Genomic DNA, 15,230 nt, shown 5'->3' on the forward strand with positions numbered 1-15,230 from the left:
CCTGTAGGTAGTTTTATCACGCTGATGATTGTTCAAGTGTTTTTCTTGTAAGTTGGGTTTTAATTAATTATTCAATGCTATAAAAACGCGGTGAAACTTCATGATTGACAGCCGAGTTCGACTCGCTATTGGTCGGGTAGGTGTAGGGATGTCACTTTGATGACTTGACCCTACCGCCCACACCATTTTTGGAGTGTCATCTTGTTCCATTACATCAGAGAGAAGGCAGACATCTCTACAGACGATATCTCCAACACTACGTGACAATCCAGAGTAAAAAATACAGGCAAGAGGAAAAATATGTTTATTCTATGCTGGGGTGAACTGTCCCTTTAACTGAAGGTATTTTCTCTTTTTTACCACAAAACAAAGAAAGTTCAGTGGCTTCAAAACCTCGGGCCTGTTTTTGGAGAACTTCATATTTACATTGCAGTGTTTACAAATGTGCAGCATGAAAGCATGGAAATCTGAGCTGAAAAGGTATATATGCAATCTTCAGTCGTAGTTTAACCTTCATTAACACATAGATTTACAACATGACTTCATCGCGCACGGACTATGGAGCAGTGATAGGTCGGATGCTGTTGTAGGAAGCCTCCTGTCTCAGCTTTATGGAATGAGTTTGGCATAAAGCCTGCATGAAAGCCCACATGTTTTCTGTGTTTGTTGAAGCAAAGATGCACAGCACACTTTTAAAGAATTGAATGTCAATACACAGAAATATTTTTGCGAGGACCCATCATGTTTGCTCCATTTTTTAAAAATATTTATTTCATCTCATTGGACTCAATCCTGCATACATGCATTATCAAGATGTCATAGGGGATACACAAACAGTGGGTAGCTAACTGCAGACGTTGTCCCTGTTTTTAAGCAGCGATGTAGTATAATTAAAATAACAGTGTTCAGGGAAAACTTTCACCCATCAGTGTTTCCCCAAAACGTTGCAATGTGCATCCCTGCCTCTGTCCCTCAGTTTCTCTCATGTTGCTCCCTGTAAGCACACCATACTGTATTTAGTACACAGCAGGCTGCACTGACAGAGGACTTTACCACTGTTGTAATCAGTAGTGCAATGACACAGATAACATGATTTTGAGGGTACCAGAATAATTTAAATCAGAAGTAATTAAAATTACACATAGGTTCATCACAGTCCTAATGGCTTAGAAAGTTTCCACTTGAGAAGCTGCATGGCTAAACGAAATAAATGAAGGTCCACCAACAGGTAGATAGACAGGTTTTCCTCCAGAGTCACATTCAGTCCCCCTTAAACTCCAGATAATAAAGCTTTAATTTGATAAAGAGAAAAGGGCATATTATTGCTGTCTTTCCCCAACCCAAGCATCACACCCTTTTCTTTTTGTCATTGTGTTGTTCATGTTCCCTTTGTGTTGTGTGTCGGTCAGATCTGCCGCTCCAGACCTCCATAAGCTGAATGAGGACGGAGAGCTGTGGCTGGTTAATCAGGGCTTAAAGGAAACCATCAGGTGTAACTGGGTTTTAAACACAAGTGTTTTTTTCTAGCATGATACGTCGTTTTTCCCTTTGCACAGGAGAGGGATGTGTGCTGCTGTTTTTCTTTGTCCACTTCTTTTCTCTCTCTCATGCTTTGTCAACCTTTCAGAGTTTTCTCTCACATCTATCTTTTGATGTATTTTCTTCAGCTGGCCAGTTTAAGACATGTGACACTTACTCCTCTAGAATAGTAAGAACGTTTCACAGATTTAGACAGAGCATGTCTTAGTTTCTCCTTAACAGCCATATAGGCCCTACACCTACTTTTTATGTAATGCATATGGCCCCCAGGACTCATTAGACTGGCCCTACGAGGGAGAACAGTGAATACGTTTGGTGCTTCAGAAAGTCAGTTTACCATGTAGTCTACTTGGGTACTATCAATACTTTTGCCACAACAGAAAAAATGTTTTTGTCTCACCCTGACCTTGCTTTACTCACTCAATGACAGTCTTTTAAATGTTACAGCTGCATGTAACTCGATACTTACTGCAGATACATTTATACTCATGTACAAGTACTTTTAACAGTGAGAACAACTTGTGCGTTCTTAATATTTAAAACAAACCCTAAGAATTGTTATCACACACCATATGACTTTAATCTAATCACTGAGGACCTTCAGCGCTTACTATTTTCCTTAACAATGTCTCTTAAAAATTACACATGGAGACCGGAAGTAAGACAACCATTTATTTTTTATTGCTGCTATGCTCGTATTAATAGGTGGAAGAAAGGTGGTGGATGTTGGTTAACCAATTGCCACATGATAACTGACTGCCTGAGTGAAGTTAGCAAACTTGCTGATGTCATGCATCACCTCACAGTGGTGAAAACTCCTTCTCCCACTGTTTTGCGTTCTTTAACTCACTAATGCTGATTTCTTTTCCTCTCCTCTCATTTATGCCCTCTCTCTCCTGATTTTCCCTTCATCTCCTATCAACCCTCCTTCCCTGTTTCATCTTTGGCACACCTCCTCCCTTCTTCTTCCCTCTCTGGTTTCATCTCCCTCCCCAGGTTACTGGAGCACCAGCTGCAGACTCAGCGGAGAGGTTATGATAATGAGGTGGAGTCATTGCGCGGCGAGCTGCAGAATGTGAAGGAGGAGAACAACCGTCAGCAGCAGCTCTTGGCTCAAAACCTCCAGCTGCCTCCAGAGGCCCGAATCGAAGCCAGTCTGCAACACGAGATTACCCGGCTCACCAACGAGAACCTGGTACGTTGCAACACACACACGGATGCATACTGGCTCAGGGAAATGTCAACTTCAACCTCAGTTCACGTAAAGTGCACGTCGCTAAGAGTCTCAGCACACTTAAACATCAGACTCCAACTGAACATTCATTGTATGTTCAAATATTCAAATATAAGGTTTTATCTAAGGACATTTCAATTTCCAATATACATGATGGATTTGATGTAGCTAACATTGTAAAGCACTTTTAGCATAAACGTAAAAAAATAAGTAGCCAAGAGCTTCGCATAGAGCGCACTGAAAACAGCTGGCTTGGCTGCATCCAAAGGTAAGTAAATCCACCTACCAGTACCTCTAAACCTCACTTATTAACACGTTATATCTTTATATATATATATATATATATATATATATATATATATATATATATATATATATATATATATATATAAATACTTCTTCTTTTGTTTGGATTAAACGTGTTATATACATATATAAATATATATATATATATCACGTTTAATCCAAACAAAAGTAGAAGTGGTAACCGACAGAATCTCTCCACCAGAGAGCAAATTTCCCACAATGTCGAACTTTTACTTTAAAGGTTAAATCTGTAAATCTGTTACACCTTATTAACTTCCAACAGACGCAAAGAGAGCGATGCTTGCTGCATCATCAAATTTTGTTGTTTCTAGGGCTGGGTGAGATGATGATAAAAATCATCAAAACAATACAAAAAAACAGCCAAACAGCAATAATTGCGTTATTTGGATGACGCACACTATACATTCTGATTGTGGCACGTTATGTTCATTTTGCTCTAAAGCACTCAGGACTTTTCAAGTTGTCGTATTTAATTCACAGAGGAGTATACAAAAATACGTCTTTCATATAAGTAATTATTTAATTACCAGAAAACATGCTATATCATTGTTATCAAGATATGAAATTACCTATATCTGGTAGAAGATTTTGGCCATATCACCCAACCCTAATTGTTAATGGTATATTGAGCTGTTTAGTAAAGTGAAAAGTCAACAACCAGCAAAATAGTTTGAACTTATAATAAAATAATGTGACCTGACAAACTGATCATCATTTCTCAAGAGCATGAAGACTTTGGGGACACCAACTGTGAACTTTCCTTCATACAAAAGGCTTATAAGATAACGATGTGAAAATGATTGACTTCAGGTTGTTCATCTGGTTATACAGAGCACAGAGTTTCGGAATAAAGCCCTTTTCAGACGGAATTAGTTTAATGTGGGGACCTGGGCTGAAATAGTCTTACCTCAGGACGTCTGTAATACCAACACACACACACACACTCCAAAAGATTATTTAGCATATCCACTCAAGTTTAGTAATGCAGTTTCACAATACTGTGTTGAATCTGAGGAAGAAAATGAATCTGATCTACAGATAGATTTTCTCCCATGTTACATAAAGACGGTGTGGATTATGTCATTGAAGCTGTTCGGCTTCATTCCCACAAATACTGGAAAGGTGTCACACACTCAATTGTGTGGATGGTGTCACCTGACAGGAACTCCTGGCTGAAGACCCCACAGCATCCCAAGAGGCTCGAGTCATCATTTTGCGACGGATGGTTGTATGTAGAGACGGAGTGTATGTGTGTGTACATGCATGTGTGTTTGCATGTGTTAGGACTAACTGAGGTCATGTGTTTTGAATGAAAGAACGCTGAACGTCGCTCTAACTCTCCACAGCGGCGTCCTCTAACTCACAGCGGAGCAGCTCAGCACCTTTTTCACGTTTCTAACAGCCACGAGTCCCGTAACTTCTCTTCCTATGAAAATAACAATCAGCACAGCAGCTCTCATGTTGATTAAAACCTCCCCCTGCCCCTCCTGTTTGTTTGTTTGTTTGTTTGTTTGTTTGTTTCCAAGACTTTGGCTGATGTAATGCCAACAACTGATTTACAAAAGGGTTTCTTTTTACTACTGGAGGGCTACAGTGTGGAGCAATCTGATAAGTCAGAGGATTTCCTTGTGTCCTCACTATTCTTTATGTTTTCTTTCTCTTTTTATCCGTCTCCATCACTCCAACCTGCTTCAGGATCTAATGGAGCAGCTGGAGAAGCAGGACCGAACCATCCGCAAGCTCAAGAAGCAGCTGAAGGTTTACTCCAAGAGGATCGGGGAGATGGGAGGTACGAGAGAAAGCCATCATACCCGTGTTTGAGTGCTGCACTACAGGGCATCTCCTAACCGTCATGTCTTGTGTGTCTCCCAGCGGGCCAAACCGAGGGACAGACGTCTCCGGGACAGATGGTGGACGAGCCGATTCACCCTGTCAATATTCCCCGCAGGGAAAAAGATTTCCAAGGGATGCTAGAATACAAGAAGGAGGATGAGCTCAAACTGGTCAAGAACCTCATCCTTGGTAAGAACAAATTGAAGCAAGTAACAACAAAAATGTATACATTTTAAAGAGGTAATTTAAGGACCTTTTTGGTTGCATTTTGACAAAGTGATTTGGAACTGTTCTTTTTAAAGTTGCAGTCACTATGCTCCGATAGAACAACATAAATCATCCAGTTTCAGAAAAAAAACGTACCTCTACGTCGGCCTAGAGCATTTTATTTGTTTTGCAAAAAACGACCAAGCCCTTATCCTCCTGTCCACTCAGCGCAGTTCACAGTTCGTGCACATGCCACAGATCCACCCCCCCCCCACCTCACGCATATTACAGTATCACATGCACACGCCTCAAGCTAGGCATACACTAAATGACGTTAGCAATTTCTATCTATGAGTAAGTTAGCCAGCCTACCTCCATGAAGCGTGTACCCCATGCCGTTTATCAATGAGAGAAGACACAGGCACGTTCTCAGGAATCTGGTGCACGCGCACAGACGAGCACTCGATGGGAGGGAGCGGAGGAGCTCGTTGGTAGTGGGGGAGGGGCATGAGAGTTGTAAACATTTGAAAGTCAACTCGTTCTGCCAGGCTTGCCGACTGTAGCTTTAAGATAACTTTGCAATACATCGACCCCATTTCTCAATAAAAACGAAACAACAAAATAGTTTCAATAATATAATAATGTAGGAAAAAAATAAGGGGTCATTCGCAGCTTCTACAGTCTGAAATCTAAAATTCGTCTGTAGAACCTGAAGCTTTGTATGACTGCAGAAACTCCTCTTCTAATGATTTCTTCAGTCCATCACTCATGTCATTCCTCCTCTCATCTCTCCAGAGTTGAAGCCTCGTGGTGTAGCCGTGAACCTGATCCCAGGTCTGCCAGCCTACATCCTGTTCATGTGTCTGAGACATGCAGACTACGTCAATGATGACCAGAAGGTCCGCACTCTGCTCACCTCAACCATCAACAGCATTAAGAAAATCTTAAAGGTATGTAACGTGTGTGTGTGTGTGTGTGTGTGTGTGTGTGTGTGTGTGTGTGTGTGTGTGTGTGTGTGTGTGTGTGTGTGTGTGTGTGTGTGTGTGTGTGTGTGTGTGTGTGTGTGTGTGTGTGTGTGTGTGTGTGTGTGTGTGTGTGTGTGTGTGTGTGTGTGTGTGTGTGTGTGTGTGTGTGTGTGTGTGTGTGTGTGTGTGTGTGTGAGTCTTCAGGCAGGCCTGAGAAGGCTTGGCTTCAGTCCGTGTGGAGAGCAAACGAGGCGGAACACTGCAGCCATCATGCGTTCACAGAACCCAACAGCTATTGTTTTCCTTAGTATTTTGTTATTATTTATCTGCCTTCATATGCAGATATCTGTTTATAGGCACGTCGTCTCTCAATTCCAACTCCCTCATCACGTCTCAAGTTGCTGATCGGGCTGTGAACAATGTTCGCCCTTCGGAAGAGGAAGTCTTGGCCCGGATATCCACTGGCTACGCCGGAAAGCCTGAAATATTAGCTGTTGCCCCCAGAGGCTTTTCTGCCATCAGACAGGAAGCCGATGGGTTGTGAGACTGCTGTATGAGTGTTTCGTTTTAGTTTTATGTTGTTTTCTGCTCGGCAGAGTGCTTTGTGCGGTAGTGCCACTGAAGGAAGCCAAACACCGTTCATGAATGTTCACCGTTGATCTCCGCAGCATAATACAATAAAATGATAAAATACTCAGTAGTTTTCATTTGTCAGGTATTTAATTCACACAGGAGTATAAAGAAATATGTTGCCCCATATGGTTATTCCATGTACACTATTTATTTATTTATTGAATCACCAGAAAACATGCTATATCATAATATATATCGTTTTTAAGGTGTGAAATTACCTTTATCAGGATAGAAGATATTTTGCCATATCACACAGCCCTAATTTGCAGGATGTTCGACTTGGAGAGGGTCTGATACCATTACGTATGACTATTACCAGCTGGTTTACTGATTGCAAGTCTTTGTTCCTCTTCCTGTCAGAAACGAGGAGATGACTTTGAGACGGTCTCCTTCTGGTTGGCTAACACCTGTCGCTTCTTACACTGTCTGAAACAATACAGCGGAGATGAGGTGAGACTGTAACAAACCCTATTCATGATTGTGTACATTTCTGTTTGACGTTTAGGTAAAGTTTTTGTGATGGAAACAAATCTACCTACCGGAGGTCAGAACATGTAAAAATGAACTTAAGATGTTTTTTTGTATAGTTTGTAAAAAAAAAAAAAAAAAATGTATTTTCTATGATTGCTTATGCAGTGATCGATTGGAATGGAATAGCGTTTTAATAAAGATGATCGTGATTTTTTTTTTTTAACCTTCTATCTGCGTGTGTCCGTATGTCTCAGGCCTTCATGAAGCACAACACACAGAGGCAGAACGATCACAGTCTGTCCAACTTCGACCTGGCAGAGTACAGACAGGTGATCAGTGACCTGGCCATCCAGATCTACCAGCAGCTGATCAAATGCATGGAGAACATCCTCCAGCCCATGATAGGTGTGTGCACGTACATGTCTGAGTGTGTGTGTACTCCTAAAAGCTGATGCTACCGTCGTATTGATGTTATTTGCCCGTGACACAATGCTTGTGTGTTTGCACGCTTCCTGCAGTCTCGGGCATGCTGGAACACGAGACCATCCAGGGGGTGTCAGGGGTGAAGCCCACAGGTCTCCGTAAGCGGACGTCAAGTATCGCAGACGAGGGCACCGACACCCTGGACTCCATCCTGCGGCAGCTCAGCGCCTTCCACTCTACCATGTGCCAGCACGGCACCGACCCCGAGCTCATTAAGCAGGTTGTGAAGCAGCAGTTCTACATCATCGGAGCCGTCACCCTCAACAACTTGCTGCTACGCAAGGACATGTGCTCGTGGAGCAAAGGCATGCAGATCAGGTAGGAGACGATGCTGCTCAGAGGGGAGCTGCTTTGTTTCAAGTATTTGTTCCATGTGTTTTTGTTGTTGTTGTGACCACTTAACTTATAATGTGTGTCTGTGTGCAGGTACAATGTCAGCCAGTTAGAGGAGTGGCTCAGAGACAAAGGACTTATGATTTGCGGAGCCAAGGAGACCCTGGAGCCTCTGATCCAGGCCGCTCAGCTGCTGCAGGTGAAGAAAAAGACTGACGAGGACGCCGAGGCCATCTGCTCCATGTGCCAGGCGCTCACCACTTCTCAGGTGAGCTCTCCTGTCATTTATTACACCACTATCAAAGAAAACAGAGCAGCTTTTTAAATAGTTTGTTCTCAACCTCAGTCAGTCTAAGAGCTAAGAAAACGTGTCGGTATAACGTCTCTGTGTTGTTTCTCTTCTAGATCGTGAAGGTCCTGAACCTCTACACTCCGGTCAACGAGTTTGAGGAGAGAGTATCAGTTTCATTCATACGAACCATACAGGTAATTTTCTCCAGGTGTATCAACACAACATGGTTTTCTGGACACACTGTTCCTCCTGGCGAACACACACCCTGAAGAAGTCACGCCTTCCAAACTATAGCACAAACTAAATCTATTAGTGTTCGTTTTTAATTTGATAGTGACTAATTTTAACCCTCAGTTGGCAAACTGACAGCACTTCACTAATATACTTGCATATCTTGAACCACTTGATTCAAAATTAGCGGCCCTTCTCTACACTTACCACCACTTTCCTAAACAGATTTTATATTGCTTTATGTACTTTTCCACCTTCCAGGCAGTCACAAGTTTCCAAACAACAGTTTATTCCATTAGAGTGAATATTAAGCTTCTGAACATTGTAACTTAAAGGTCTCATGTTGTAAAATCTGAGATTTCCCTGTCTTTCTTTATTTTAAAGCCTATCAGTGTGCTATGAAAATACAGGGAAAGTAGCAACATGCCCATTTCACGGAGGAATGAACATATCCTGTATTCAGAAACTGTGCTTTTAAATAAGCCGTAGGGCCTTCTTTACGCTTGTGATGTCACAACTATACTAAGATAAAGGTAGAAAGTGCCACTACCGTGCTGTTACAACCATTCCCTGGCTGTAGTAAGAGTGCATTGATGCAGGAGACCTGGAAAAGCAATGTGTTTTCTGAACATTTAAGCAAGGTGAAAACCAAAATAAAAATATGAACCTGGAAGTCAACATAATACGGGACCTTTTTAAATGATAAGAATAAAAACTGGTGGGAAAATCTACCAGAAATACCAAGCAGAAACAGTGTTACAGTCCTCCCATTAACTGAAACCTTTTTTTTTAGGTATAAACGTTTTGAAATTTGCTCTTTTGTTACTGCAAATGAATGTTGACTGCATGTTAACTATTTTCATCTCATTTGCTCTCTTTCTTTTTCCATTCAGACTCGTTTACGAGACCGTTGTGAGAGTCCCCAGTTGTTGATGGACACCAAGATGATTTACCCGGTCACTTTCCCGTTCAACCCTTCCTCCCTTGCCCTGGAAACCATCCAGATCCCCGGCTCGCTCAACCTGGCGTTCCTCACCCGTGTCTAAACAGAGCTCTCGCAAGACGGATCTGAGTCCTGCGGCCATTTTGATGTAGTGGCCACAGTTATAATCATAAGTCCCATTAAACTCACTGGCCCAAAAAGACTTTCTACGACACAACCATCACATGAGAAATAAAATTTAAAAAAAACATTGTCACCAACACTCAAAAATAAGTATTTGTATTAACGCAATTCAAGCAATTATGTCCAAAAAATTTACTAAAAAGTCTCAAAGAGCTTCTAATTCAAAACATGGTTTTAAGAAATCCCTGGTTTGACACACGCTGACACACACTAAATTAAACACACACGACTCCCAACACATGCTGAACTTTCACCGTGCATCTGTACAATACTTACATCTTCTGAACATACATGTGCACGCCTACAATCACATGCTCCTTCTCTTACAGATGCACGCGACAGCTGCGGTCGCAGCTTTAAAAAAAGCCCTCATCCGTCCACTGCTTGTAAAAAAAAACGCCTGCCTCTTAGACAAACCACAGGACCAGATCAATGCCTCCAGTACTCACTCTCCATTGTCACCTGGGTCTGTCCTAGCCGTCGTGACCCTGGTTACCCCAGCTCCCTCCTCCTTGTGTTTCAACTACCTGTTAAGATCGCTTTTCTCGTCATCCTCTCGTTCTCCGATGAGAATACATACCAATAGACGGGAGCAGGCCCCATAAGGTGTTGTCGAGACCTCACAAAGAGGAACAACTTGATAAGTTGTAGTCTAGCTCGGTATGTTTGGTCTCTGTATAATAGGCAAAGTGAATTGTGAGTCCCAGTAGGAAACCAGCTAAAGTTAGCTCTCTCCACCCCATGTTAAGGTAACTTGGACCAGGCTTCATTCTGTATGTTGTCATTTTACTCTCTGAACACAGTCAAGACAAGACAAAACTCATCGTCTGTACTATATTATTTATACATATATAAATATGAATAATATATATCATGTATTTTATTTATTGCATTTATCGTTGTCCCCTCCCTCCTATTTTTTTAGATCAGGAGCAAAAACACGTCTTATATATGAAGGCTGGGACCATCGTTTCCCAAGATGAACAGTTTTGTTTTAGATCCATTGAAGGCTATTTATGTCGATATCAGGTAAATAATGTAGTGTAGTTTAAAGAGTGCCGGCACACATGATTATTTGTTAGGTCACGTCTTAACTAAGAGATGTCGCCTTATCATGTTTATCCTGCATTTCTGGCTGATGAAGTGTAGATCGGGTTCTAACAGAGGAGAGATTTAGAAGGTACGAGGTTGAAACTCTGACGAGGGTTTGACCTGCCACAATCTGTACTGTTTACAGCTGTGACCAGAGCTGGGCATCACAGAAAACACTGGCACAAACATATTTACTCACACACTCTGCTTACTGCTGTATCACCGGGAGTTTCCCCGCTCCACTTGTTTTCTCTGGTCACGGCTCTAGTCAGAGCTTCGAAGCTGTTTCGCTATCATCAACATGGAACTATTTATTTCAGTATTGTCATTTTTCTTAAGTATCAAAGTAAATGTATATTGTGAAGCCATGTATCACTGAGCATAATGAAAAGACCAAAAGGTTTTCTCTTGGAGAGGTTGTCTCAAATCAGTCCAACAATGTTTTCTGCTTTATTCCCATACTCTCCTACGTGTCAAACCCTATGCCTTCCTGTTTAGTGGCCAAGAAAGCACAACATGGGCCTTTCAATACCAAAAACAAATGAATAAGTGGAACTTTCTTATTTCATTTGATCTCTATTATCGCACAGGGTTAAGTTCTTGGGCTACATATTTTGTCCCTTCTGCTTGGTGCACCGATATACAGACATACAGTATTTGGCACTTGCTTTTAGAGGCTGAGGGTGATATCGCACCACAGCCATTACTCAGTTAGTAAAGCTACAGTGTGGTATAAAAACTGTACAGCATGCACCATTGTTGCTGCCCTCATCTAACCTGAATGGGCTTGGCTTTACCAGCATCGCCAGTTACCAGAAATGAACCCGCATGGTACTGTTGTTTTTCTGCTGTCTGTACAGAGAAACTTCGGCGTAGCTGAGAGTTGTTCAGTGTCAGGGAATCTGCCCGTGTCAATTCAAAGAAAGTCCTTTGTCTGCCTTCACATTTCCCCTGCTGCCTCATGTTGAGCACTTTTGCCCATTTACTTTCTGCTGTGCCATTAGTATTGACAGTCAACCACATTTGCCTGTTGCCCTCATGTGAACCTTCTTTTTGCCTAATGACTTTGCCCTTTTTCACTTTGATAGAATGTTTTCTTTTTATTAAAGGAAATGACCATTTGTATGTCAGTTACTCACTGAGGGTTACCTTGAATTCACGTGCCTCCACAGTGAATGAAGAATCTAAAAACAAAGGTCATTCTTGATGCATTGAAGTAATAGCTGTCCACATTTAACAACGGCAAAAACCATATCAAAACATCTTCCCTAAAACCTACTGAAACTTTTTCAGTCTCACAGACAATCATGTTTTGGGTAAATATCGATTGGATAAAAGAGACTTTGATTCTACTGCATGAGTTTGTGAATAGATATTTTGATATAGTTTTGCTGTAGTTAAACACGAACCTCAATGTATCAAGACTTCTCTCACTTTTTGGATGCTCCATTCGCTGTGGAGGCATGCGAGAAAAACGTGGTGAACTCTGAGTAATCGATCCACAAATGATCATTCTGGGGGTGAAGTATTCCTTTAAGGTGTTTACATATAAAGGAGATGTGAATGGTCACCAAAACTGGACTCAGAATCTCCGCTTGTAATTTATTTAAAACCAACCAAGGAAGCGTAGCTCAAAAAGTTTTTTGCAGTACTTAGAGCCGGGGAAATGTCAGTGAAGTTGCCGTCACAAGAAACGGTACGTTTTTTTAGAAATAAAGATATTTTAACAAGTGAAGTAGCTCCTTTAATGCCATACTAAGCTCACTCTGACAAAAACATGCTACAGACACAACACATTGGTAAGTGGAGTAACAAGAAGTTATTATGTGAAGTTGTTTTGTGTTGCATTTGTATCTGATGATAATTTGATATCCATATGCTCTCATGTCGGGACCGCATGTTATCAATCTGCATTTTGTTATATCGTTTGGATTAATAGGTGAAGTATAGTGTGTGTGAAGAGTACATATCTGTGGTGGGGAAGACGGTAACTGAAGGAATTAATTAACCATATGAATGTTTCAAATTGTTAATGAAGCGTGTCATGATTTTAGATGCACATTGTTGGACAAGCCTTATCTTGAATGACTTAAACACATGATCAACATTGTGGCGTTGGTCTTTTTTGTCAGTGCAGTTTGTTTCCACTTTAAAATGAATTTAAATTGTTCAATGTGATCATTTTTTTATTTTAATAAGGTTTCCTAATGTCCTAATGGTGTCACAGATGGATTGCACTGTTTAGCCATAAGTCCAAATGCACTTTTTAGACATTGCTGAGGAAGTCAGATAAATGACAGATGTGTAAGGACTGTAAAAAGAGACGTTTTGTTTCAACTCCCACCACCTTTCTACTGAACTGCGGCCCATTAAGCTTCCTCTACTACATTCCCTGTGCGAGCGAGCACTCTACTTTCATTCTTAATCAAACTTTTTTTTTTCTTGCTGTTTTAATCCAAACTATCAATTAATTCAAGCCGAAGCTAAGAAGACACACTCTTGTGAATGTCGTGGATGCAGCACCAGCCTTCTCAGATTGGGTCAGACTATCCTTGTGCACGGATGTATTGAGAGTGCAGAGTGGGAAGGCTGGCCTAGTTTCAGAGGAGAAAAAAAAAAAACATGTTCATTCACTGGTTCGTATTGTTGAGCAGAGCTGCGGCATCTTCTTCCCCTGGGCTTTTCTTTGGCTCTCAAACAGGAGAAAGTGTCATTCCTTCACTCTGTGTTTCTACATTAAAGGGGAGTTGTGGTTGTACGATACGACGTAGACAATATAAATGACCATTGTTCTTCTCAGCACTAGTGTTGATTGTGCCATTTTAAAAACTTGTTTAAAACAGAACATATATCATCACCCCGGCTGTCGTGGTTACTGGCGCGAACATGCTGACACCAGTACCAAACGTTTCCTCTCTGACCCATGTGTACATTTGACAAACTGGACTGTTTGTAGTTTCTGGTAGCTGTGCTTAGTGAATGTGTTCACCGTTAAGAAACTAAGAAACTTGGAATAAATTGTCAAATCTGTAAAAGTAAAATAAAAGAATACAGCACTGTTGGATTGTCTCGGGGAGAGTTTTTTTTCTTATTCTTAAAGTCCCCATACTGTGCTCATTTTCAGGTTCTTACTCTTATTTGGGGTTTCTACTAGAACATGTTTACATGCTTCTAGTTCAAAAAACACATTATTTTTCTGTCTGAGACGCTCTGCTTTAGCGCCTGTCTCTTTAAGCCCCCCTCCAGAAAAAGCCCAGTCTGCTGTGTTTGGTCAGTGTTTCCAGGTCTTGCACAGCTGCTCTCGGCTTCTCTGCACCGTCATTGCAATCGGGGGAACGACTGTAGCAGCTCGTTATAAAGGCACGGTTTCTGAATACAGACTGTGTTCATTTCTGTGTGGATTGAGTCTTTTGATACTTTCACAGTGTTTTTACAGCACCTCGGCCTGCTGTATAATCAAAAAAGACATGGAAATCATACTTTACACTATATGGGACCTTTTTGAGTCTTGTCAAACCCTTTTTGGGAAGATTTGATTATTTCAGTCATGAAAAAAAAAAATGAGTAGCAGTATTGATCTGTATTGGAGATGCATGTTGATCTTTGCTCATTCAGTGACCTCCCAAGACCCAAAGACCGCAGATAACTAGATGTAATAGATGATTTGATGGGATTACACAGAACTGATTACAACAAACATACAACATTGTACAAAAAGGTGAAAAAAATGTCATGGTCATCTTATAACACAGATGAAAGTCAAGTTTTATATTCAAATTTCACAAAGTAATCTATTATACTACAAGGAGACGATGCAATAATGTTACATCATGCAGTTCAAGGGATTTTTAAAATATTACATCTCTAATGTATCCTGTAACTCCAGGCCCCGCAGGTACAGTAATGCTGCAGGGACGTGCAGAGCAGAGCAGAGTCACAGCTTAAACACTTCACTAAGAAGCTTACTGTTCGCTCACTGGCAATCCTCTTCACTGGACAAACTCAACTTCGTTCACCAGGGACAAATACCTGCTGTTACATTCTCTTGTGAGGTAAGATTTCAACAGTGAAATAGCTGCTATTTGTGGCAATAATGCAAAGTGGCATTGGTGTGTTTTTTGTTTACATTGTGTGAAAATTACGTCGCGAGTAGAGAGTTTATAACTTGTGGCAAACCAGCCTGAATGGAGTTTGAAAACGCTAAATCTTTTCAGTTTCTGCAGTGGTAAGTTACATTTTCTACAAAACAAACATGATGGTTGGATGGTTGATGGAAACTGCGGCAGCCCAAGTGTCGAGTTCACTTATGAGTTGAGTTTGGAGCATTGACAGTTGAGTCCTCTATGTTGTGTACGTGTGAACATAATGCCAGCCCAGCTCAGTTTGGGTTTGAATGGTTAATATAACTCCTTTTATTCTACGCTCGACTGTGTAATACTAGTATTAGCTGACTGAACATTCAAT

The 15,230-nt window shown here is 41.2% G+C and overlaps 1 protein-coding gene across 6 annotated transcripts in view; it reads left to right on the plus strand.

Moving 5' to 3' along the window:
- myo5aa (myosin VAa) overlaps positions 1-13,772 on the plus strand; it is a 53,492-nt gene extending 39,720 nt beyond the window's left edge. For 2 of the 6 annotated variants that reach the window (XM_083921272.1, XM_083921271.1), the window contains exons 31-42: positions 1,410-1,490; positions 2,536-2,734; positions 4,263-4,328; positions 4,796-4,889; positions 4,973-5,122; positions 5,936-6,090; positions 7,099-7,188; positions 7,464-7,614; positions 7,728-8,010; positions 8,119-8,293; positions 8,431-8,511; positions 9,442-13,772. In XM_083921272.1, the coding sequence (XP_083777398.1) occupies positions 1,410-1,490; positions 2,536-2,734; positions 4,263-4,328; positions 4,796-4,889; positions 4,973-5,122; positions 5,936-6,090; positions 7,099-7,188; positions 7,464-7,614; positions 7,728-8,010; positions 8,119-8,293; positions 8,431-8,511; positions 9,442-9,594 (1,678 nt within the window). In that variant the 3' untranslated portion in view covers positions 9,595-13,772. The remainder of the gene's footprint in view (positions 1-1,409; positions 1,491-2,535; positions 2,735-4,262; positions 4,329-4,795; positions 4,890-4,972; positions 5,123-5,935; positions 6,091-7,098; positions 7,189-7,463; positions 7,615-7,727; positions 8,011-8,118; positions 8,294-8,430; positions 8,512-9,441) is intronic. The other 4 variants (XM_083921276.1, XM_083921273.1, XM_083921275.1 and 1 more) reach the window with 2 other exon arrangements.
- The last annotated feature ends 1,458 nt before the right edge of the window (positions 13,773-15,230 follow it).

The sequence above is a fragment of the Echiichthys vipera genome, assembly GCF_963691815.1.
Source record: "Echiichthys vipera genome assembly, chromosome: 1".
In the NCBI taxonomy this organism is placed as follows: domain Eukaryota; kingdom Metazoa; phylum Chordata; class Actinopteri; order Perciformes; family Trachinidae; genus Echiichthys; species Echiichthys vipera.